This window comes from Suricata suricatta, chromosome 12 (genome assembly GCF_006229205.1).
Source record: "Suricata suricatta isolate VVHF042 chromosome 12, meerkat_22Aug2017_6uvM2_HiC, whole genome shotgun sequence".
NCBI lineage: Eukaryota > Metazoa > Chordata > Mammalia > Carnivora > Herpestidae > Suricata > Suricata suricatta.
The window spans coordinates 68,709,983-68,737,026 of NC_043711.1; the positions used below are offsets into that span (position 1 = coordinate 68,709,983).

A 27,044-nucleotide genomic window follows, 5' to 3' on the forward strand; every position below is an offset into this window, starting at 1 on the left:
ATTCATTTGGCTTTCTTGCAGGTGGACCAGAACTCCTTTCTTTTCTGTGCCTCAGAGTTTGTTTCCAGGTCATTGTCATTCTCCATAGGCGTCTGTTTTAATTACCATGGTTTCTCAGCTTGGCATATAATAAGTGCTCAAGAAACATTTGTTTAATAAATACATGCATTGTTTTTTGTTTTTGTTTTTTCATCCTTGATGGCTAGACATTAGCAGTATTTGTGTAACTGACTTACCTGCTTTTAGTCTTACTTAGTTCCTCTTTAATCCTATATATTATTCCAGGATATATTTCTTTAAAAATACCTGCATTGTTTTTGTTGTTTGGGGAGAAACTTAATAGAGTCTTTACCCTCTGTAGGTTAAAACCCAACTTTTACTGAGGGTTGAAGGGGGTCGGGGGGAAAAGAGGTGGTGGTGATGGAGGAGGGACTGGATGTTGTATGGAAACTAATTTGACAATAAACTACTTAAAAAAAAACCTTACTTTTAATTATTTTATTTTATTTTATTTTATCTTGTTTTGTTTAGTGTAATTTAGTTTATTGTCAAGTTGATTTCCATATAACACCCAGTGCTCATCCCAAGTGCCCTCCTCCATGCCTATCACCCATTTCCCCCTCTCCCCCACTCCCATCAACCCTTAGTTTGTTATCAGTATTTAAGAGTCCTTTATGGTTTGCTTCCCTCCCTCTCCTTAACTATTTTTCCCTCATCCCCAACCCCATGGTCCTCTGTTAAGTTTCTCCTGTCCCACATATGAGTGAAAACATATGGTATCTGTCCTTCTCGGTCTGACTTATTTCACTTAGCATAACACCCTTGAGTTGCATCCACATTGCTACAAATGGCCAGATTTCATTTTTTCTCATTGCCATGTGGTATTCCATTGTATATATAACTACATCTTCTTGATTCATTCATCAGTTGATGGACATTTAGGTTCTTTCCATGATTTGGCTATTGTTGAAAGTGCTGCTATGAACATTGGGGTACATGTGCTCCTATGCATCAGCACTCCTTTATCCCTTGGATAAATCCCCAGCATTGCTATTGCTAGGTTATAGGGGAGTTCTATCGTTAATTTTTTGAGGAGCCTCCACACTGTTTTCCAGAGCAACTGCACCATTTGACATTCCAACAATGTAGGAAGGTACCTGTTTCTCCACATTCTCGCCAGCATCTGTAGTCTCTTGATTTGTTAATTTAAGCCACTCTGACCAGCATGAGGTGGTATCTCAGTGTGGTTTTGATTTGTATTTCCCTGATGATGAGTGACACAGAGCAATGTTTCATATGCCTGTTGGCCCTCTGGATGTCCTCTTTGGAGAAGTGTCTGTTCATGTCTTCCGCTCATCTCACTGGATTGTTTGCTTTTTGAAAACCCAGCTTTTTAGTCTAACTTTACAAGTCCTCTTGACACTTGGACCCAACCTACGTTTCTATTATTTATCTTCTGGAATAATTTTTTTCATTGCCAAATATATTTGCTTTTCTATGAATTCGCTGAAAGGTCTTACTTATATGTTTTTGCTTATGTCTCTCTTTTTTCATGGAATAAATAATAATTCATAATGGAATACCAGCCACTTCTGCTTACTGAAACTCTGGTCCAAGTCCTCTCCTTTAACAACTGGCTGAAATGCCTTCCAGATGAGAACAAATTTCTTTCTTTTACCAGTGCATATAATGGTTATTCAGTAAATGCTGTTGAACTGAACTGTCTAAACCTTTGCCATTTTGAGATAGGTGTGTATGGTTATTTTATAATATTTGTGTCAGTTCATGGAGCTGTGAGCATTTTGATTTTTCATCCTCATATCACAGTGCCTACAAACATTACTTTTACTCAGTTAATATTGCCAATTTAAACATCAACAAGACATAATTCTAATTTTAATTTTGAGAGATAAAAGCATATGTTATTTCCTGCAACTGTTAAGTTTTATCATCTTTCAAGATAAATTTGAATCTATTATTTAAGTACTTCAAGCAATACATTAGTCTAAAACAATGCTTCCAAGTTTACAAGAGTAAACTTGTTTCTCGGGATCTAATGAAAGAAGAGAGTTAGGACATCTGAAATATTACTAACAGTATCACTATACTTTTCAGTATTGTAGCGATCTGAAGATACTGTATAAGTAAGTGAGGGAAATAATTGTGGGGAAACAATATTTTAGAAACAGCCCCCAGTCTCAACCACCCATTGCAAAGAAGTGAGTCAGAAGTGCCCACAAGAGGGCGTGCCCATATAGAGAAAACTATCCATTTCTCTTTCCTGTTTTGCAGGTAAAAATGTCTGTTTTACAAATGCACTTCTAGATCGTGTCTTTTTTTTTCTTTTTTCAAGGAAAAAGAATGGACTCACACTGCAAGAATTTCTATCCATTTTCTAGCACCTGTTTATTTTGTTTGTATGATTTTCCAAGGACAGGTGACAGAATGGAAATGGGGATTGCCTTGCAAGCTAAATTAATGAAGCTGTTACAGTGCCTTTGTATGTGTGTGTGTTGAGCATTTTCATTTTGCAAGCATTGCCATCTCTTCTGTGGTCATTGGGTCATTTGCTGAAGGGATAGACAGTGCTCTGTTTTCATTTATCCATTGATTTGTATAGCCTGAGGTTATGTGGAATTCACCAGCAGGTTCCCTTGAGGAGAACACAGACTTTGAGTGATGTTTCCACCAGAGGTCATGACCTCGTGGGATCCTCAGTTTTTTTTTTCCAGTTCCTATTTTATCTTGACTTCAACATTATCATCAACAAACATTTATTGAACCCTCTTTTATGCAGGTTTTTATATAGATAGGGAGTAAATAGAGCATATACCACCTAGGCCCTGACCACTGTATTTAGTCCAGGGAAATTAAACAAAAGAGAAATCACACTGTATTATGTGTTGGAAGAATGAAGCCATTGGTGAGAGCTATGGGAATTAGTAGGATGGAGAAATCACTCTAAACTCGCTAAGTTTCTCATGGTAGGTTTTGTGGAAGAGGCAGAATTTAAGTTGGGTCTTGGATAAAGAGTAGGACTTAGATATCTATCTAGGTGGAGAGAGAGAAAGACTTCCGTTTTGAAGACTGTAAGTGGATATGCTTGGTGGCACTACTGAGTTTCTTCATGACAGTGGTTTAAAATACAAATGCTTCTGGGGGACAGCTAGGTAGCCTAAATGTGTGAGGCCATCTAGAGAGGTGAAACAGTTGGTAATACATGTTCCATTTTAAGGTATTCAAAAAAAAATGTCTAACACCAAAATTATACCTTGCTGTTGAAAGCAAACTCTGGTTTTGGCAGTTTATGATTCCTGGTGCGGGCATGACAGTTGATCAGATTCAACTGCACAAAATTTAGCGAAGGAATGGAGGCCACAGAGGAATTAAGTCCATAGCCAGAGTTCTTTCTGAACATTTGTCTACTTAAAAAAAATTTTTTTTAACATTTATTATTAAGAAACAGGGAGACAAAGCATGAGCATGGGAGGGGCAGAGAAAGGGGGAGACACAGAATCTGAAGCAGGCTCCAGTCTCTGAGCTGTCAGCGCAGAGCCCAGTGTGGAGCTTGAACTCACAAGCAGTGAGATCTTGACCTGAGCCAAAGTTGGATGCTCAGCCGACTGAGCCACCCAGGCACCCCTGTCTACTTTAAAAAAATTGTCTATTTTTATTTGTACTAATTCTACTTAAGAGCAAATGAAAATATTTTGAAATATGTATGAATGGGCCCTATCCAGGTGACTATTTGTCATTAAACATAGGCTTTTGAGTGTTGGGAGTCTGGAGATATCCTTGAGATTGATTTGAATGGCAGAATTTCTAGGATATAGTACTATCATTATTAGTTTAGATTATATTTTATATCCTGGAGTATACTTAGCTCCTTTCCTACTCTTTGTGATTCTTTGATTTCTTCCTACTTTCTAATAAAATTCAAAGCTGTTGAAGAATAAAAGGAGAAAAAGTATGTGGGTACTTTTTCTTTTTGTTTTTTTTAATCTTTATATTTTAATGTATTATTTTTAGTAGTTGTGTGTTTATGATTTTAATATATTTTTGTGGGTGTACTTATATAGTCAAGTATATCTTGCTATGATTTTAAAGTCTCATAACAAATAAAGTAACTTATTACTTTGTTATTAAAATCAGTGTCAAATATTCAAACTGGAGAGGGTTGAATTTAAATCCAGGTTAAATGACCCATCCCAATTGTCATGGTGTTTCATTGGCAGGAATAGAGTCCAGATTGTCCAAGTTACCTTCTAGTCCTTTATCTGTTATTCCCTACTGCTTTAAGACTCAGTTCAAAGGCCAGTGGAGCTCTGGTATTTAAAAGAAAAAGTGTAATTTTATCCAGAGAAGGTAAATGTATGCCCTGAAATGAAAGAAAGACCAGAGGTCCAGACCACAGCCAGGTGTTCCTGGAAAGAGCCAAATTGGACAACTAAATTGAAAAAGGTTGCCTGCTCTTATTAAAGAGACTTTGTTGCTGTCTATTTAATTAGCAAGGTCTTAGTTCATTTATTTGGGTGTTTTTTAATCTGGCCAGGTAATGAAGTTCATAGCCTATTAGTGAGTATGCTGGTAGCATGTTGTGCTATCTCTGTCACTGAAGTACTATGATATATGTGTCTATATGAAGTAAAACTGCTAAATAGTCTTGATTTCCTTCTCCCTTGAATATGTTTCTCAGGCAGTGATGACTGAGTTTAAATAGTCTCTAGTGGAAAAACAAAGTTAAAGCTAAAATATATTATATGTATTACTTACGCAGAGTTTTTAGGAAAGCAATTCGGAGTTAAAGAAACTGAACAGGTTAGTTAAAAATGAGAAGAGTGTGATCTGGTGCCAGATGACCCCAGAGGATGGGAGGGCAGTAAAGGAGTGTTATCAAAAGAAAAACATTGAATGGGAGAATGTGATCAATATCAAGACATACAATTTCTTTATAGATTAGGTGAGGCCTAATGTTTGATGGTAAGAGTCTTAAAAGTTTATTTTGAACAATAGACCAAGAAAACCTCCTGAAATAAAGATCACTCCCCTATTGTAGAAAATGAGTCTGGACTTCAGTGTGGTTATTATGAGGACTGGCCAAAGATTTCATACTTCTTGGAAAGAACCTATTCAAGAGTGATATGCAAAAGCATTACATTTAGGGAAAATCTAAATATGAAATAATCAGAAATATGTGAGGTAATAGGAAAACTGCTTTAAATAGGATGAGTTTGGATCATGCAAATGTATTGAGCAAGAAGCAGTTTCTGAGGGCACAGAGTTTGATTTATTGGTGAAGGTCAATTAAAAAATATTTATGATAGTCTGTTAGTTGGGGCTTATAGGTGGATGAGGAACAAAACAAGCCACAAAAGATCCTAGGACAAGCCAACCTATAGAGTCTGTCCACAGAGGGGAGAACCACCTGTTTTGAGGTTGAGCCTGTAGATGCAGCAGCATCCTATGTGGTTGGGAAGAGATTAAGGAAATCCTTTCTGGAATTATTTGAAACCTCAGTGGCAGTATCTTGGTGTGGGATGGGGAAAGGGGGCAAAGGAGTGGGGACCCACCTTTGTATTGGATGAAGTGTGAGGTAGGAGGAATGCCAGTATCTGCCATCACTCCAGAGAACCAAAGTTCTCCTTAGGGGAGAAGGTAGGAGGGCTGGACCTTTGCTGAGATTTGGGTGATATACAGAGAAAATTATTGCCTATCAGATTTAATTCATTCCGTTCATTCATTCGAAAAGTAGTTTTTTCACAGAACCAACTTTGTTTTTTTTTTTTTTTTTATCTATTTAATGTTTATTTGTCTTTCACGGATTTTTCATCTTATCCCTATTCTTTCTCTTTGTGTTTATTTTGTTATCTAACTCCTTTATTTGGACACTTAGGTCATTTTTTGTTGTTTTCTAATATCAACATTTTGGGTATGAATTTTTCTCTATGTACCACTTATACTGTATCCCACAAGTTTTGGAATGTAATATTTTTGTTATCATTTGTTGTTAAATATTTTTGTTTCTATTTAGATTTTTTGAGTCATAAGTTACTTCAAAGTATTTTTTTAATTTCCAAATTTAATTGTATTAATTCCTAACTTAATTGTATCATATTCAGAAAGCATGTTCTATTTGATATCATTTCTTGAAATTTGTTGTAATTTAGTTTATGGCTTAATGTATGATCAGTTTTTATACATACTTATATGTGTTTGAAAAGAATGTTTCCCCTCTAGCTGTTGGGAACAGAATTCTTCACTTTGCAATCACACCTTTTACATTAAAAAAATTTTTTTAATAGTTTATTTTTTAAGAGAGAGAGAGTGAGTGAGCAGGGTAGGGGCAGAGAGAAAGGGAGAGAGAATTTCAAGCAGGCTCTGTCCAGAGCCTGGTGCGGAGCTCAAATTCACCAACTGTGAGATCATGACCTGAGGGAAATCAAGAGTTGGACACTTAACCAACTGAGCCACCCAAGTGCCCCTGCAATCACACTTTTTAATATATTATTCGAGTCTTCTGTTTCTTACTTGTAACCAAGAGAAATGTGTTGTAATATCTCATTATGAGGTATGGTTTATTATGCCCTCCTTGTTGGTGTGCTTTCTTTTCTTTTTTTTTTTTTTTCTTAGATTTGAGGCTATTGTTTTTAGGTACATACCAATTTAGAATTATTATTTCTCTAATGACATCTGGTAAAGTTAAACTTTCAGCATTTGTTATGTAGAGACTCTCTCGCCATTAATACCTGCTTGATTTTAATACAGCTACATTGTTTGATTGGTACCTTCCTTTTTTTTTCTTCCTTTTACTTTCAACTTTTCCATATCCTTATGGTTTAGGCACATCCCTTATAAATAGCATGTAGCCATTTTTAAAATACAACATGACATTCTAATAGCATGTTATTATTATTTTTAAAGACAATATTAGTTTTGACTTACATGCAATTTTGCCATTTCATTTGCTTACTGTTCCTTCTTTCCTGAGCCTGACTGTCCTCGGATTGCTGTCTTAAGTCTGTTTGGACTGCTTTAACAGTACACCCGATGTGTGTACCCATTCCCCTCTCTATAGGCATTAGTGGTGTTTCCAGGTTTGGCTATTGAGTTAAAAGTGCTATGAATATTTTTGACAAGTCTTTTGTCATATAGATTTTTATTTCTCTTGGGTAAGTACATAGAGATTTAAATTCTGGGTGTATATTTAATTTATAATTAAAATTTTTGATTTAGAATTTAAAAATTGTTATTAATATTTATTCCAGAAAAATAAGCCATATTGGATATATTCATCATCATATTTTTAAACCAATATTTGAAGTCATTGAGATGTATTCTCTAAGCATGTTGATCAGATGAATGCAATTTAATGATCTAGCTAATATTATCTTAAGGACTTTGTCAGAATTATCATTCTTAAATTCCTTAATCTTTATTTCAGCTTCAGTATATCTTTTGTTTACTTTCCTTAACTAGTGGTTCATTATAAGTATAAAATAATTTTAATTATACAGCATATGAATAAGAATAAAAGTGATTTAAAGCTATATGGAACTCTCCTTGTAGTTTTTCCTCTTCAGCTGTGTAATAATTTGAGTCATGAATCTGTTCATCTGGGCTCTTCCATCACTTACACATGCTCATTCAACATGCACACTGAGGATCTCAAACTGTTCCATTTTGAACCAAAAACCAAAACCAAAACAACATAAAACAATAAAACACCCTAAAACAAACAAAAAATAAAAAAAACCTCACCATAATTAATTATTTGAAATGTTACTTTAAAAACCAAGATTAAAAACATTGCTTTTTCTACCTGAATGTTACAAGCCTTAGAACACTGTATAGGTATCCTGCCATTTGGAAAGCATTGTCCTTTGCAGTCTTTGAGAGTTTGGCATTTTTAGGTAATCCTCTGGAACTTTGTTATGGTATGAGTTTATAATTAAAGCTGTAATGTGAATATTAAAGCCCCTTAACAGCATGATTAACCCATGCTTTTTAACTTTATTATTATTTTTTTGAGCTAAAAATATTTTTGCGGATTTAGAAATAAATAATAATTATTACATACTTTTTTCCCCCTCTGCTGTAGATATGTTTGGCACTAATTTATGTGGTGCTGCATAGATATTTAATACATACTTATTAAGGAAAATAAAGAATTATTTAAGAATAGACTTCATTTTTCTTCTAAGATTTTATTTAAATTCAAGTTAGTTAACATATAGTGTCATATTAGTTTCAGGAGTAGAATTTAGTGATTCACACTTACATATAGCACTCAGTGCTCATCCCAACAGTTGTCTTCCTTAATGTCCATCACTCATGTAGCCCATCCCCCACCCACCTCCCTGCGTCAACTCTTAGTTTGTTCTTTATAGTTAAGAGTGTCTTATTGTTTGCCTCCCTCTCTGTTTTTCTTGTCTTTTCAAAAGTTATTCATTCATTCATTCATTCATTCATTCATTCAGAGACAGAAAGAGAGCAGGGGAGAAGCAGAGAAGGAAAGCAAGAATCCCAAGCAGACTCAGTGTCTTCAGTGCAAAGCCTGATGCAGGGCTCAATCTCATGAACCTGTGAAATCAAGACCTGAGCCAACATCAAGAGTCTTCACTGGCAGCCACCCAGGCACCTCCATCTGTTTTTATCTTATTTTATTTTTCCTTCCTTTCCCCATCTCTTTTGTTTCTTAAATTCCACAAATTTCTTAAATTTTGTTTCTTAAATTCTAATACAACCCACAAATTGCTGGGTTGTAGGGTAGTTCTATTTTTAACTTTTTTGAGGAACCTCTATACTGTTTTCCAGAGTGGGTATACCAGTTAGCATTCCCGCCAACAGTGTCAGGAGGTTTCCCTTTCTCCATATCCTTACCAGCATCTGTTGTTTCTGATTTGTTAATTTTAGCCATTCTGACAAGTGTGAGGTAGTGTCTTATTGTGGTTTTTATTTGTATTTCCATGATGATGAGTAATGTTGATTGAGCATTTTTCATGTGTCAGTCGTTAGTATGTCTTAATGATAGACATCTTGACTGTAGTTCACAGAATCATCAGTTAAAGTATTGGGCACCAGAAAGGTGATTTTCTAAAGAGAGAAGGAAGAATGTCATTGGGTGTTCTTATATCCACATTTTCTTTGGTTTCAGCCAAGCCAGATACATGAGAATAGGTAATACTAGCTAAATCTTATTTTGTTTACACATACCTGATATACTCTAAACCTACAGTGGCCCCACTGTGGATCTGGTTTGTGAAATGTAGACATGGAGCCAGATCTAGGTCTCTTATAGCCAGAGCTATCATTCCACGGTTAGGATTCTAAAAGATGGCAAAGCTTTATGCTTCCATTGCTGTATTGTCATGGAGGGCATCAATCATCTGCTTTGCTCAAGTGGAAACTCATGCCAATTATAATACAGCTCATAAACCTAATAAAAGTATATTATGAAGGTTTGGTACTTTTCAAAAATTGTGTTTCTGTCTTTATAATTGTATTAGGATATGTTTCACCATATACCTATTTCAGGATGTGCTTATATATTTGAGATATTATTCTTGCATTGTAGCTATTTGACATTTGAGTAATTCTGTATATAAGAAATACCAGGTTAATGAGATAAGTAGCTGATGGATGGTGTCTCTTGACAGATTTCTTAGTTAGAATATAGGTTAAAGGCATAATTTTCTGGTGGGAAATACATAAACTTTGTTTTAAGAGATTTATTCCTTTTAAAGTAGTTCATGTGTTACTTAATTTAATTTTATCTAATTGTGTAATAGCCATCTCCAATTTGGAGTAGAAAATAAAAACTTTTCACATTAAGCCCACCAGTGATTACTAGCTTATTGATTACTTAAAGAAAGTTTTATTTCAGTGTTTTCCATAACACATGAAATCTCTATGCCAACTTCAGATACATGTGTTTATTATAAGGGTAACTATGATCTCTACAGTTGCTTTTTAGTTAAAATTTCTCAAAAAAAATGCAAATAGCATGTTTCAGTCAAGGACACTAGGTGCATGTGCACCTATGTGGTGCATATACTTTCTAGTATTTATGGAGTGTAAGAGCATAATAGTGCTCTATATAGTAACAGTCATTATGTGTTTTTTAACCTTTCTAAGATTTCATTCTTGTACAAATGAGTTCTGTGAAATTATTATGGCCAAAATACCAGTGATTGTCTTCCACTCAATTTATCTACACTTCATAAAAATGCTTAAATATTACTTCATCATCTTTAAATTTTCCTTTCAGTATGTGAAATGTATGAACTAATTCTTGAATATTTATGAAGTAATTCTGATTTTTGCAGGTGTTTCAAGCCCTTAGGAATATTAGCTTAATTTGGAACAGGATTCTCTATTTTTTGCTTGATTTTTCACTTTTGAAAACCAAGTTACAGCAAATCCATCTATGCCTAGTATTTTTCTTTCTTTTTATAGTACTTTGTTTAGTACTATAGATATTTATGATATTGTGATTGAAATGCTAAGAGAATTGTCTTATAAGTAATGTATATCATTATACATTATGTATCCCCTTAGTAAAATTCTATTTTACAGAATGCTTGGGATCAGCAGTCACAGTTAATAAAGAATTAATAAAGAATACCTTTTCTTGACTTTATTGTTGCCAAGGAAGGTATTTTACAGTTTATATTTATTCATATGAGAGTTGTCTACTTCTAAAAGAACCAATATGAGATCAATACTTTAAAATACTTTATGTTCATTGTGGTATGATCATGATGATATGCTACCAACTGATAGTTGAACCAGAGAGAACTTAAATCTTTTATGCCGACAATGATAGTCTTAGTCAGCTTAAGTTTCTCCTTCAGCATATTTGTGCCCATAAAATTATTTCCTTTAAAATGAGTAGAACAGATGTTTGGCTGATAATGAATCCTGTAGAATGCTGTCTTACCTTGTTTCTCTAGGTAGGCTCTAGGGACCAGCAACGTCAGCATTATGGGCGATGTTTGTTAGATACACAGTCTTGACTAATGCCAGATTACTTAATCAGAATCTGCATTTAACAGATTCTCAGATGATTTGTGTGTACATTACAGTCCAAGAGGGCCTCCTGGAGAAGACATAAGACTTGGCATTTGGATAAGGAACAAACACTTCTCTATCTGAAGGTTAAGTGCAGGAGTATAAGGATTTAGGAATTATTTCTTAGAATAATGAAATGTTTCCCCTTTAAAGTACATTTCTCTTTGGGATCACCTCCTCCCACCCTTTTTTTTCTGGAATAAAATGTATCTAATGCAATTTCTTACTTTGATACTTTCATCTTACCCAAAGAAGATGAACTTCACTTCTTCCATACCAAATGAACAAACCTAATTATTGTTAAGTCTTCCCTACGCTAGTGGCATCCTCTGATTTGCATGAAATTGAATCTTGAGAAAAGGAGAAGGAAGACTGAAGACCTGGTGTTAAAATGGCCTGGCATGTGTTGTCACTTGTTTGGCTTGATTCTATGACACTAGGGATGCAGACATGCGCTATTTCCTCCTAATTAAAGAATAAGTATGCCTGAATGTCTGCTGTGTGCAAAATGAAACAGTGGATCAGGCCTTTCCTCAGAGAGTTTACAGTCAGGGTGGGGAACTGTCCTTGAAAGCCAGGCAACCTGCCACGCACAGACTGTGGTATTTTGTCATATGCTCATGTGGATCCATTGGTTAGACCTTCCCTAGCTGTGGTTAAAAGGGAAAATGGGAATAAAGCACTTATTTCAGTCAACTACACATTTTCTGTTAAACTGAGTAATGTCATCGTATATCAGTATATTTAAGAGGAGTTGGAATCTAAAGCAAAACCTAGAGAAATGTAAATGTGTAGATGTACCTTCTCCTAACAAACTTAATGGAATATTTGTTGAGACATACTCTACTTCTGGATTTTTTCAGTTTGCTTTATGTAAAAATCTTTTGTTTGCATGTGTCTCCAATATTTCAGAACACCCCTTGGTATTGCTAAACTTCTGTGGTGGCCCTAGGAACTCACTGGCTTTTCTGGGGATTGCCTAACTGTGGCATTTCCAGGTTAGCCAGGATCCCTCAGTATAAATGAAGTCTTGCTTGATAGCATGGGCAATAACTACACAGGAGGAGGAGCTGCTCTTGTTGGACCTGGGGTTGTGCATGGCTCTTTTGTGCATTCGTGGGGCTCTAGTGTGAGTCTTGGATTCTGGTGCACAGTTTAAACACCAATGCCCTAGTGTAGGACTACTACTGTGACTGCCATTAGTCTAAAGACCCCCAGTAGGCTCCCTTTTGAATATACAAATGAAGATTTTTTTTTAATGAAACTTTTTTTCATGCTTCCCATAATCTGATTTTTATCCAGTATTATAAAGTTTGTCTGTCTTGCACAGGCAACCCAGAAATCTTTGAGGTTGGAGACAGCTGCTTATAGTCAATACATGTGAAAATCCTTAATTCTGTGGCACCTGGAATAAGACACAGAAACACAAAGATGCCTCCTAGGAATGTACCGTTTTCTGCTGTATAGTTGGCAAGCATATTATTAATACAGCAGAGAAGGGAGGTGGCAATAAATGTATCATAAGGAAGGAATTGTAGAGAAAATTATAGCATAGTATACTTCAAGATTGTAAATGCCGTTCTTTTCATTTATTGTGCTGAATACATTACTCACTTTTAGAAATTTGTATATAATATTTAGAAATATGATTAAAGTCATTTATTGGTTCACTTATGCCATGGATATTTTCCCCTACAGATTTTTTCATCATGAATTTAATACTTGAGATTAGGGGGCACTGTGATACACTAGTTTATATTAGATTGTGTGTTTTTTTTCCTCCCTTAAAAAGCATGCAAGCCTTATTATTAGAGAAAAGCAACAAGACAGTTTCTGCTCAGAATTTTTCGGTACAAACTGCACTTTTACTGGAACAGGGTTTTAGCGGCAACTTGATATAGACAATTTTAGGAGACTGCTGAATTATGTCATGATTGTACTGAAAAGTGGCATGTAGTCCTATCAGCTTGTGACACACCATGCTTAGTGAGTGCTCCTGCCCTGTTTGCTCTCCAGGAGAATGACTCAGGCACTTTGGACACAGTGGGTGCTGTAGTTGTGGACCACGAAGGGAACGTTGCTGCTGCTGTCTCCAGTGGAGGCTTGGCCTTGAAACATCCAGGGAGGGTTGGACAGGTAGGTAATTATGGGGTTTTTTAAGGTTTTCTTTTTTCTTTTTTTCTTTCAATTTTAAATGTTTATTTTTGAGAGATAGAGGGAGACAGAGTGTGAGTGCGGAGAGGAGGGGGCATGGGGGGCAGAGAGAGAGAGGGAGACAAAGAATCCGAAGCGGGCTCCAGGCTCTGAACTGTCAGCACAGAGCCCAATGCGGGGCTCAAATTCATAGACCTTGAGATCAGGAGTTGAACTGAAGTCAGAAGCGCAACCTACTGAGGCACCCAAGTGCCCCTAAATTAGCTTTTCAATTTAAAACAGTTTCTGGCTCACCATTTTTTTAAGCCAGCAGAAACATTTTTCTTTAGGAAAAAAAAAATGGTATTATGGTGTGTGTGTGTGTGTGTGTGTGTGTGTGTGTGTGTGTGTGTGTGTTTTAGCATTTATGTAATACAAAACATCAAGTACCTTTTCAAGATTCTAAAAAAAGCTATCTCATGGTAATAGAGTTCTCTTTGATCTTTACAATCAGTAATACTATGTTTTGTTACTTTAAAAAGACTGGGTACTAGATATTTAGTATACACTCAGTAATGTGAGTCGATCTTCCTTTTCTTTGCAAATGTCCTTTTCTTTAGGGGTAAGCAGTACCTGACTATGTTGTTGCTTGCTTTTTAGGTGGGAAAATGATTTTAGACTTATATTTTTATACTTCCTCCTTTCATGGAATAGCAAAATTTTGACCCTCTAAAATTCTCCTCTGGTTAAGCATTTCAGCATTTTTATAAACTGACCAGTATTTGGGTCATCAACACATGATACCATTCAAGAAATCTAGACATAAGAAGGGTCTGTTTTATGTGTAACTAACTTATTCCTGATTGACTTGCACACTTTCTTTACCATTCCTCCTTCCCCCATCTCCAAACTTTAGTTCTATATTGAGAATGGGATTTCACAGTCCATTTTATCTAGTAAGCTTTCTGACTATAAACCAATTTGGTATACTACTTAGGGGATTAATAAATATTTGCTGAGTGAACGAATGACTCATGGAGTCTGTTAAAGTAGTTGCAAGGACTGTGCTTAAGTTTAGTACTTGGATCTCATGTTACACTCAGAGCACTGCTTGGCATGCTCTGTATGCTTTGTCCCTCACATTTGAAGAAGAGTCAGTATCACAGTTGCTTTGGAGATGGTGAGTGAATGTTTGGAGCCCAATGATCTGATTCGTGGAAGACATCTTTGCAAAGCCCTAAGTGATGTTCCCTGACCTGGCCTTTGTAGTATAGAAGCCACTTACAGTTCCATGGAGGAGGGAAAGGGTAGGGAAGAATAATTAATTTTGTGCTACTCTTTGCCTGCCATGCAAGGGGATTTATGGGGAATGATTACTCAACATATGTACAATGCTTTGAACTCATTATAAAAAGGCTTTGTCTGGTCATGGTGTTTTTCCACATTATAATGCCCAGTGTATTTGTCAAATTTGGAATAAGAATCAAGCTTGGCATATCAGATTTAGATGGCTGGGTGGAGAAGGAGAATGGAAAGCCAACATACCCGCCTTCATTGCATTGCAATTCCCATGACTTTCTCACTGTTTTTTGTTTGTTTTCATTAGCAAAATAGCAACAAGAGAACCAAGGATTGTTCTGGACTTTGTTAGCATGATAGTACATTGAACAATCTTGAAGTCATTCTGCGACTACATATGGGACTGTCTTGGAAAAAGAAAGACTTCTGTAAAACTTAAACATGTTGATTTGTGCCTCTTGGCTAGTTTATGAAGACACAGCTTGTGGGAGCTGAAAATCAGGAAAGGGTTTGGTAGATAGGAGTAAAGGTACTTAACAGGAAAATGCATTTGCTTAATTGGATTATATTTCTTAGGTAGAGAAGATATAATAAGCCTGGAAATAGGTAAGCATCAGATGACAGGGAACCATTCTTCTTGACCATCAGGAGGGAAGGGAACAAAATATATAAGCAAATGAAAAAAATGACTTTTTATAAAACATGCTGGAACTAGGTGCTTTTAAGTACATTTTAAATGCACAAGTGAACTATTTAAGAGTCTTAACATTTACCCTGCTCTAGATATATGATAACAACCATTCAAATGGTGTAATGGCAATTTGAATTAGAACTTATTTGCTTGGCTTACCAACACTAATTAGAATTTGCAACTGGGACACAAGAAAGGAATTATTAAAGTCTAACCCCTCCCCCCCAACTACCTCCACACAAATAGGCAGTTGATTTTAGTGGTTAAGAGTGTGAACTTTGGATTCAGGTAAACCTTTATTTTAATCTCACTTCCCCACTTTGCAGTTTCTTTACTGTAAGTAAGTTATTCAGAGTCTTTAAGCTCTACTTTCCATAACTGTAAAATGGAGATAAATAGGTACCTTAACAAAGTTTTAGAAGATTCAGTGATGCAGTGCATTTAAATTGCTTATCATGGTTCCTCATAATAACAGCTATAGCTACTGTTACTAATCTCTTGCTGCATGCAACAAGTGTGTTCATTCATGAGATACGACAACAACATGAGGTGGGGGTTTTATCATCCTCATTTTATAAAGGAAAACAAGTCCCAAAGAAGCTTAAATAATAATGATAATGATATTTATATGACCTATTTTTAATGAAAGTTAATACTTTTTAAAACATTAATGAAGTTTTACTACTGAAAAGAAAGAAGCTTGTTGTTTTTTTTAAAGACCTGCTTAAGGTTGTTATGTTTTATCCAAAGAAGTGGATAAGAAAGGAACAATCTCTGATTCTTTCTTGTATCTGACCTATCACTGTCAGCTAAATTGATTTCAGATTAAGAAGGAAGGCAACTTTAGTTCATGAAATTGAGGGGAGGTAGCATAAAAATAATTTGCTTCGAGAGAAGAAACAAAGAAAAGAAAAAGTGTTTTTTCTTTTCTAAAAAAAGATGACCTTTGGGTTTCTAAGAGCTTTCCTTTTGGCCCTATTTGTTATTTTTGGGTATAGGTTCCTGGTCAAGAGAATTGTTGGGAGTGGGAAGGACAGTGGACTAATGGCCTGGGTTTTCAGTGAAGGAAGAATGGGCCCTTCCTGTCAGGTCACAGGCTCTCTGAGGCTTTGACTGACCTAGGACCTGTCCCATGTAGTAACAGATTATCCCACAGGCCTGTTAGTTTTATTCTGAATCCATATGCTGAATCACTTCCACAGGGCTTTCCGTTGCCACTCTGACTCAACAGTCTTGTGTGTTTAAGAAGCATTGTGTTTTCAAAGGCTATAACAGATTTTCTACTGTTTGCCTCGTGGGAATGTTGTGTTCAGTTCTTGGTTCTGCTTTTAAGAAGGCTATTGTCAGACAACTGGGGACGGCAACTCTGGGTCACATGAGCATGGGGCACTTCATCTCCAATTATCTTGGATTTTGGATTATTTCTCAAGGAGGGTGATTAGGGGAGTGGGGTACATGTGTGCATATCGAAGTCTTGAGGAATAGTTCACAAATCTAAGGTCCTCTGAGTGAGGAGAGTAATGAGGGCAGTAGGATAGCTGTTTAAAACTTTTAGAGAACTTCAGCAGGGAAATTAAAGTATTTCCAGAGAGGAGAACCAGGATTAGTGGGTGGAGGTTGTGATAAAGCAGATATTTTATTAAAGCCAATCTAAGGAGAAACTTTTCACCAAAGGGAGTGTCCAAAAGAAGGAATATGTTCACCCATGAGGTATTGAGGCTCTTGGTATCTGAAATCCCTGGGATATATCATGGAAATTCCTGTTCTTGGAAGAATATTGAAGCAAATGAATTCCAAAGTCCTTATAAAAAAGGATAGAATATTGTAGAAAGCTAAGTCTGTCTGGTCACCATTCCCAGTCTTAGCTTCTTCCCCTAGTCCTTACAAGTGAGCTCCTAGAAAATAGTAGTTACTCTTTTCTCTTTTATGGGAATATCTTTTTTCTCCATCAGTGATGTCATACTAATACTAAGCGTATTGTAGCTTGTCGCTTTCTTCCCCTCCTCCTCCTCCTCCCTCCTCCTCACTACAATATGTTTGGGGATCTTTCTATATTAGTTCCTAAAAATCTTTTTAAAAAATTTGATTCTTTATTTTGAACCTCTGCAATAAATTCCACATATTGCTGTGCCAACAGCCATTTCTTTACTGATAGATTTCTATGCTTTCCGTTTGCTATTCTTAACCAAGCTTGTGGTGGTGAGCATTCTTCATCATTCTTCCTCGTATTTTTATGTGATAGCTATCAAAAGGTTTTTCTACTTCTACTTCTACCCTAAGGACTGGAAAAGTTATCAGTTTTGATTCCCCTCCCAAAGGCACAGACGTCATTGTGGATATTAAAGAGCTGAATCCAGCCATATAGGGTGGCATTATTAAAAACAAAATAGGAATAATTGTCATATTCTTTTATGAAACTATAGTAATTTGTGTTATGGGTGGTTTTAGCCATATAAATCTACTCTACCACCTCATAAAGTGATTAGCTTGAATTGATTTCTTTGCCTTCTTTCTTTATATCTGGCAGAGTCTAGCACAGTGGTGAGCATATACTGAGTTCTTTGGTAATAACTGTTTGCAGTTCTATTGTGCCACTTTAAGGGAGGCATGGCACCCCCTCCCCCGGGCCCTGGTTTATAATATCTATTCATTGGCCAACCCCCAGACCATTGAATCAGACTATCTGGGAACCATGGTTCTTATCACCAAGCTTCTCAAGTAATTTGACATCCACCTACTTTGAGACCCACTATTATAAGGCAATCACAGGGGTGATTTCAGGGGGCCAGAAGAGAAACTAGTTGACAAACTGCAGTAGGGGAAAAGTTTTTAAAGGAACCAACAAAACTACAGCTGATGAGAGTCTCAGAAATTTGCTTTTGCTGTTTTCTGAAAAATTTTAAATTAATACAATAGTTGAAAATAAAGTTTAGATAGTGTTAGAACTGTTGTTTGGGTAGATCTTATTTATACGGTCTCTGGTATTATTTTCCATTTGATATACGTCATTATTAAACCAGGCTTTATTAAATGGGTATGGTTTTCTCTTCTGTTGAAAGATAGTAGTTACATACAATATTGCTGAAATACACTATGTATCTCTTTTCATTTTTCCCAGGCTGCTCTTTATGGATGTGGCTGCTGGGCTCAAAATACCGGAGCTCATACTCCCTACTCCACAGCTGTGAGTACCTCAGGTATTTGCTGCTTTCATGACCATATTTCATAACTTCAACATTGTTAGGTCATTTACTGATTGAAAACTATTTTTATGTAAATGTAAAGCATGTGCCAAGACACTGCATAGACAAGTGCATTTATGCACAAAAGATCTTTGATATTTGGGAGATTTTAAGAGTTGTTTTACAATGTAAGTATCACAGTATAATTGTTTTGCTAAAATTTTCATTACAAGTCTGGAGTTAACTATAACAATTATATTTTTAATATTTTTCCCTCTAGTGTGACTCATGGTCATGCCAGATTTAGATCACAGGTGATATAAAAGTAACAAGGCATTTAAAAACTAAGATACTCGAGTAAAATGTTGGCATAAAATATAAGGTGTATTTCAAAATGTATATTTTATGACAACTACTCCTCTAACTATACTTTTAATTAAATGTAGGTCCTCTTTTTGTATCTATATCAAAAGCTATTATCATTTAGAAATTGTGTGTGTGTATGTGAATGTTTGTGTGTAAGAGTGTGTGTGTGTGTGTGTGTGTGTGTGTGTGTGTGTGTGTGTGTGTTGGGGGTTGGTTTAATGGGCAGAATGGTTGTGGTCTCGATCCAGGTTTTCATAGGCAGATGCAAGTGTACTTGAAGCCTTTTCTCTCAGTGTGGTGACATGCATGGTTGATGAAGTAATATCATCCCCTTTGCTGTGTTATCTTTCAAGTTACAGCCCTATGCCTTTCTCCTCAATATCCTCAGGCTTTGTCAAGTGGATGGATGTGGCTTCCTTTCCTTCCTTCCCTTTTTCAGTTTCCTGCCACTTTGGTTTCTGTCTCACCATACTAACAAACCACCCATCCAATCCAGCCCTCTTCTCCTGCTTACTCTTGACTCTGTGGTTCTGACACAGGTGGCCCTCTCCTTTCTGTTGTAGTGTAGATCCTGGAACTCTCTTGGTTTGTTCTGCTCCTCTGGCCTGCTCCATCTTGGCCCACTTCACAGACTCTTCCCATTTCTAGCAATTCCAGGTTTGGGCCTCCTTTTACTTTCCTTCCTTTTACTCTGTGCTTTCTCTTGGTGACCTTGTGTTTTATGTGCCACTGACCTATTAGGTGAAGTCCAAACATAAATTAATGTTCAATCTTAATCATACAAATATAATTGGCAAAAAAATTGGTTTTTATTCTTTTATTTTTGAAGAGATGAATATAATATAATAGGAGTTAATTTTTTAACTTAATTTTGGTGGCACATGAAAATCTCTATGCATGATATTTAGAAATTAGCTTGTGCACATAATTAAGTATAGCCCTATGTTGATAGAAAATTGTGGTATTTGAACAAACTGAAGTCCAAAATAGATAATTCATTATTTCATTTTTATTTTCCCAAAGAAGTATTAGTCAGTATCATATTTTGTATGGACTTTAGTTTTGGTCATTATTTTATTCAATGAGTTGGTTTGTCATTGTTTAAATGGTACTCTCATGTCTAGATGTTAGGAGACCTGGATTCTACTCTAAGGTGAAATCCGTAAAGCCTGCCTGTGTCATTTTGGAAAAGAAATTGTCTCTTTGAGATTGTCCTCCTCTCTCCGATTAATTGGTGATATGGAAACACATTTCATTGTTTTGATTCATTAAGTACAGTGCAGTGGTTGGGTAGAGCTAAAATTGTAAAATTAAGGTATTTTCTCCTTCCCCTTGGTTATTTCCTCCTTTGCTAATCTTGCATCAACTGAAGATAATTTCATGTGACTAAAGATAACTTTTGGTTTTCTAGTTCATGACATCCAGTGCAGCTTTTAAACTTCAATGCCCAATTTGTCATGTTATATTGTTCTGAAGTTTAAAACTAACCATCATCAGCCCTCAGAGTCTGAGGATAACAGAGCAAGTCTCCAATTCCTTCCATCCCTGGGACTTTTTTGTGATTGCTTCATCTTTGTTTCTTCTGGGGTTGTTGCTATGAGGCTGACGATGGAAACACATGGCAGAGTTGACTCACCAAGTCAGAAGGAAGGTGGTGCACAGAATTCTAGAATTGTTTGGCCTAAATAAAAAAAGTGTCTTAGGCTGTTGCAGAAAATTTAGAGCCCTGGCCTACATTTTAGGTTTATAGTTTTTGGAAGGTAATAATTGAAAGGCAAAGGGAAGATAGTCATAGTCAGGGTAGGGCTCTCCCAGGGCCAAACAGGTGATTTGATCATTAGCCTTAGGGATAATGATCCATCATCTTGTTCTCATCATGGGGTGGGGAGGAATGAGTGGGGAGAGAGGAAGAGAGGTAGTATGGCAGGAGCTGACCTTGTAAACTCTAAGGATCTGGCTTATGGAAATTTGTCTGGCTAGGAAGGGAGCACAGTAGGTACCTGCGTTCTTGTTTAGTCTGTTTCACTTACTGTCTGTGACCCTGGCAAAAGGTTATTTGTAAGGTAAGAATATCTACCTTAATATCTGTGAGTATTAAATAACTAGACATATGGGAGGCACATAACATACTTCTTCGCTCAAAGAAGTGGTTCAATACTTAACTGTATTTCATTGAATTGAAGTCACAACTCATAAGATGCACCATTATTTAAAAAAAATAATTAGTTCAAAATTTTTTATTGTGGTAACTTAACATGAAATCTGTTTTCTGAACAACATTTTTAGTGTATAATACACTGTTTTTAACTTTAGGCACAGTATTGTACAGCAGACCCCTTGAACTTATTCATCTTGCTTTACTAAAACTTTATGAATTTTGAATATCAACTCCCCATTTTCCCCTTCCCCCCAGCCCCTGGCAATCACCATTCTATTCTCTGCTTCTGTGACTATTTTAGGTGTCTCATATAAGTGGAATCATGCAGTATTTGTTCTTTTGTGGCTGGTGTATTTCATTTTGCATAGTGTCTTCAAGGATTATCCATGTTGTATGTATATGGCAGGATTTCCTTCTTTTTTAAGGCTGAATAATCTTCCATTATATATATATGTCATGTTTTCTTTATCCGTTTATCTGTTGATAGACATTTAGGTTGTATCCACATCTCAGCTATTATTATGAATAATGATGCAGTGAACATGGAGGTGCTGAAATCTCTTCAAGATCCAAATTTCAGTTCTTTTGGATAAATACCCAGAAGTTGAATTGTTGGATCATATAATACTACTATTTTTAATTTTTTGAGGAACCTCCATTCTGTTTTCCATAGCAACTGCACCATTTTACATTTCCTCCTACAGTATACAGTGTACAGTGTCTCTACATCCTCATCAACCTTTATCTCTTATCCTTTTGATGCAGGCCATTCTAATGGGTATGAGGTGATGTCTCATTATGATTTTGATTTGCATTTTCCTGATGATTAGTGAATTTGAACACCTTTTTATGTACCTCTTGGCCAATTGTGTGTCTTTGAAGAAATGTCTCTTCAAGTCCTTTGCTGATGTATTAATCTTGCTATTTGTGTTTTGCTGTTGAGTTGTAGGAGTTCTTCATGTCTTTTGGGTATTAACTCCGTATTATTTAATTAATTAATTTATAAATACAATTTATTGTCAAGTTGGCTAACATACAGTGTATACAGTGTGCTATTGGTTTTGGGGGTAATTCCCATGCTCATCCCAATAAGTGCCCTCCTCTATGCCCATCACCCATTCCCCCCCCTCACCTCTGCCCATCAATCCTCAGTTTGTTCTTTGTATTTAAGAGTCTTTAATGGTTTGTCTCTCTCTCTCTCTGTTTGAAACTGTTTTTTCTCCTTTCCTTCCCCAATGGTCTTCTTTAAGTTTCTATAGTTCCACATATGAGTGAAAACATATAATCTATCTTCCTCTGAATGATTTATTTCACTTAGCATAATACCTTCCAGTTCTTCCACATTGCTGCAAATGGCAGGATTTCATTTTTTCTCATTTCCAAGTAGTATTCCATTGTATATCTAAACCACATCTTCTTTATCTATTCATCAGTTGATGGACATTTAGGCTTTTTCCATAATTTTATTAACCCATTATCATATATTTGGTTTGTCAGTATTTTCTCCCATTCCCTAGGTTGCTTTTTCATTTTGTTGATTATTTCTTTTCCTGTACAGAAGCTTTTTAGTCTGATGTGGTCCCACTTACCAGTTTTTGCTTTTGTTGCTTATATGTTTAGTGTCATATCCAAGAGTAAAATACACCAATATAAGATATTAAGTGGGGGAGGGGAGGTGCTGACTACTAATTATAGAATGACACACTTCTTTCTCATCACTTAACCCATGGTTGTTGCTTTATGAAAATATATAGAATTTGGGGGTATTCTTCCAACAAGAGATATTTGTTGCACTGATAGCAATGTCATGTGCTATTGTTGTTTCCATGCCCTCCTATGTTTATAATCACTTTTTGTTTCAATTCTGTATAATACTATACTCCTTTTGAACCCATGGTAGATTACAGGTAAACTCAAAACATGTAGTTCCAATATGGCACATAACTCAACTGAAGGGTCAATAATTGGAACAGCTTACTTACCTCCAGAGGCAGTGGTAACTATGTCACAGCTATAGTCTGGAAAGAAGCCACAGGAGGATGCCATCAATTAAAACACACCTCCTGGTTTCAGAAAATTTTAAATGTGGAAAAACAGTATTTTAGAGTTAATAAACTACAATAAAACCTTTTTTTATTCTCAGCTCTTTTTTTGTGTGAAAATAACAATTTATTTTAGTTTCTTAAGCAATGACATAAGCTCTTAAGTAAAGGGGGGACCTGTGGGTATATTTGTTTTTCCTGAGTGCCTGGCATAGGGCCTTGCATTTAGTAAGTGTTTACTAGACAGATTAAAATTAAAGCAGATGATGATTATTCTAATTATCAAAGGTGCTGAGAGACTGGAACTTAATTATTTCAATCACTAAAATGAAATGATAATTATGTAATGTGATAAAGGTGCTAATTATTGCTATGGTGGCGATCATATTACAATATGCAAATGTATCATTAACATGTTATACCCCTTAAATTTACACAGTGTCATATGTCAAATATATTTCATTAAGTGAAAGAAATGTATTGTGCTTCTTCATTCTTCTAGAAGGATGCTTGTTATTTCAAAAATATTATTCACCATGAAATTTCTTTAAATTGTACTTTAAAATTTTATTTAATTTGCCAAAGTCAGAATCACATAGTTTTTCAGTAGCACATCAGATGCATAATGTAAGCTATATCTGTGGTCTTTCTCTGGCTATGGAAAGGAAGAGCAGATTGAGGATCAGAAGATCAGAAGGAGGAAAAAAAAAAGGAGATTATGTTTATGCTCTGATTGACCTTAACACTGGTATGCTGATACTTGTCTGTGTAGTTTGTTTTTTTCTTAAAGAGAAACATTGAGTCCAGGGGTTATATGGCAGCTGACTGGAATTCAGGAGACACCAGCTTCAATCCCTCTTTCTTAAAGTGTTTTGGCATGAAGAAAGATCTGCTACTTGGGTTCTGGTATGTGGCCCAGTGACTTCTGATTTTGTAGATTCTTTGTTTTTCTAGGTTTTGGCTCTTGATAGTTCTAGGCCCCCGAGGGTATTGAGGATGTGGCCATTGCTTGCCAGGAGTAGGTTCAAAGGTTGGTATGATAAAAAATGCAAAAAACGAGACCAGGCTTTTGCTTTAGTATTTCTGAGGCCGTGATTTTTTTTTAAGTTTATATGTTTATTCTGAGAGAGAGAAATCATGAGCAGAGGAGGGGCAGAGAGAGAGAAAGAATTCCAAGCAGGCTCTGTGCTTGTGGGGCCTGTGATGTGGCTCAAACTCACAAACTGTGAGATCATGACCTGAGCCAAAAGGGCAGGTCGGGGTGGTGGCTGATAGGAGAATGAGAATCCTGAGCATGCTCTGCACTGTCTGTGCAGAGCCCAATGGGGGGATCAACATGGAGCTCAAACTTACGAATTGTGAGATCATGACCTGAGCTGAATCCAGAGTTGGATGCTTAATGGACTGGGCCACCTGGGCACCCTTATGAGTGAGCGATTCTGAGTCAGCCCTCTTCTTCTTCTTTTTTTTTTTTTAATAGTTTATTGTCAAGTTGGTTTCCGTATAACACCTAGTGCTCTTCCCCACAAGTGACTCCTCCATGACCATCACCCCGCTTCCCCATTCCCCCCTCCCTCTTCAGCCCTCAGTTTGTTCTCAGTATTCAAGAATCTCTTATGATTTGCCTCCCTCCCTCTCCCTCTTCCCCCCACTTCTCTTTCCCCTTCTTATGGTCCCCTGTTAGGTTTCTCCTATTTGACATATGAGTGAAAACATATGGTATCTGTCCTTCTCTGCCTGAATGAGCCCTCTTTTTCAAGGGCTAGGAATTATGTTACCACTTCTTGGTTCTCCTTCTCAGTCTCCTTAGTCATGTTTCTCATCTTCCTGATTTCTCAGTTTTGGAGTACCCTGAGACCTAGTTCTTGAACTTCTCTGTTTGTATACCCACTCCCTTGGTGTTCTTATCTAGTTTAATGACTATGTACCATCCATATATATGCTGATGACTCCCCTGTTCTTATCTCCATCCTGGGCCTCTCCTTAGGACACTGTTTTATATTCAACTGCTTGTTGAGTCTCCACTCATATATGCAATAGACATCTCAAATTTAACGTATCTAAATATGAGCTCTTGATATTGCATTCCCACCTGCTTCTCTTGCAGTCTTCCCACATAGCAAGTGGCAACTCCAGCCTCCTAGTAGCTGGGGTCAAAATTTTAGATTCATGCTTGATCCCCTTTTGTTGTATTTTTTAAAATTTCTTTTTGTTTTTCTTCTCTCCTTTTCTTTCTTCATTTCTTTTCTTTTTCCTTTCCTTTCCTTTCTTTTCTTTTTCCTTTCCTTCCCTTCCCTTCCCTTTCCTTTCCTTTCCTTTCCACCTCACCCACATCCAACCCAACAACAAACTTTGACTATTCTATTTATAGTCTGACACTTCTTAGCACCTCTACTGCTACCAATAGATTCAGTGTGCTATCACATCTAATCTGGATTCTTTCAGTAGCCCCCTAGCTGGTACCTTGTTTTTTGCTCTTTTGCCCCTTTATTCAGTTCTCAGCACAAGAGTTGGTGTTCTTACCTGTCAAATTATATCATACCTCTGCTTTGAACTGACCAGTTGCTTCCCATCTGACTCAAAGGAAAAGCTGAAGTCTTTATGAAGGGCCTCTGAGGCCTTATATATGGTGTTTCCCACTTTCTTCTCAGACTTCGACTCTTGCTTTTCTTCTCTTGCTTATTCAGTTCCAGCTACATTGGCTGCTTACTATATTTTAAACATGCCAGGCACAGTCCCACCTTCAGAGCATTGCCTCAGTTGCTTCCTTTCTTGTTAGCTCTTTACCCACGGTAACTTAAGCTGCTGCCTCCCACTTATCACCTCTTTATTCAGATGGTTCACTTTCTTACTGAGATCTCTGACCACCCTATTTAAACATGCATATCTTTTCAGGCAACATTCCCTATATTCCTCCCACATTTCATTTTTTTCTCATAGTATATATTATTATCTAATTTTATATCTTCCATCCATTTTATCTTTATTTTCCACCCTGCTTTACTATGTAACTCCATGAGGATTTGGGATTTTTGTCAATTTTCTTCACCAGTGTGTGAATGGTGCTTATCAGATACAGCCTCTTAGGGTGTTTGTTGAATGAATTGATGTGAATGAATTTGAACAAATAAATACATTGGGGTGGTGTCTTAACATGGGCTGCTGTAACAAAATACCATAGATTATGTGGTTTAAACAACAGACATTTATTTTTCATAGTTCTAGAGGCTGGGAAGTCCAAGATCATGATACCAATAGATTGGGTTCCTGGTGAGGGCACTCTTTCTGACTTGTAGACAGCTGCCTTTTCATTGTGCCCTCCTATGACAGAGGGAGGCAGTGAGTGAGAGAGGGCGAGAAGAGAGATGGCGAGCTCCTGTGTAAGAGCTTGCAAGCTACCTCTGGTTTCTCTTCCTCTTTTTTTAAGGACACTATTCCTATCATGAGATGTCCCATGCACATGACTTCATCTAATCTTAATTATCTCTCCCCAAATACCATTACATAGGAGGTTAGGGCTTCAATAGGAATTTGTGGTGGGGGACACAAGAATTCAGTCCATAACAGGTGAAGTGAGCTAAGTCAAGCCCAGATGATTCAGGGCTGAGAGGAAGGGAAGAGAAGTATTGGGTGGTAGTTCTGGTGAGAATGGAGGATGCCTAAATAGAGGGGTGAGTGCAAGGTGTGTAGAGCTTAATTTGGGGTTTCTAGATGCCCTTGACTTAGTATTTACATTTTCTTTTTATGAAGTGGGGATCTTTTTGAGTAGGGAGTTGCTCATACCTTTGGAAGATAGATAAAGATAGATCTTTTATCTCTAAGATTGTTCTGGAACGATTGGCAGTGATTCAGACAATGAGAGGCAAAACTGGTCAACAAGTTAAATACATTGCTGTTAGTTCTACTGAGTTGGATTCCAGACACTTCAGCCTCCTGCTCTGGTTCTTTTATCTGCCTTATTAGGCAGTGCTATTTCTGTAGCATAATCTTGTTACACTCAACAAGATTCTTAGGGGGCTCAGGGTAATGAGCAGCTACTTAAGCTGAAATAATTTGGTATATAATATGTAGGGTTGGGAATCATGCCATGAGAAATCTTTTTG

General features: G+C 36.6%; 1 protein-coding gene across 5 annotated transcripts in view; it reads left to right on the forward strand.

Annotated features, from left to right (window-relative positions):
* TASP1 (taspase 1) overlaps positions 1 to 27,044 on the forward strand; it is a 273,497-nt gene that overhangs the window by 92,539 nt on the left and 153,914 nt on the right. For 3 of the 5 annotated variants that reach the window (XM_029916663.1, XM_029916662.1, XM_029916664.1), the window contains exons 9-10: positions 13,087 to 13,206; positions 18,312 to 18,390. In XM_029916663.1, the coding sequence (XP_029772523.1) occupies positions 13,087 to 13,206; positions 18,312 to 18,390 (199 nt within the window). The remainder of the gene's footprint in view (positions 1 to 13,086; positions 13,207 to 18,311; positions 18,391 to 27,044) is intronic. The other 2 variants (XR_003900840.1, XM_029916665.1) reach the window with 1 other exon arrangement.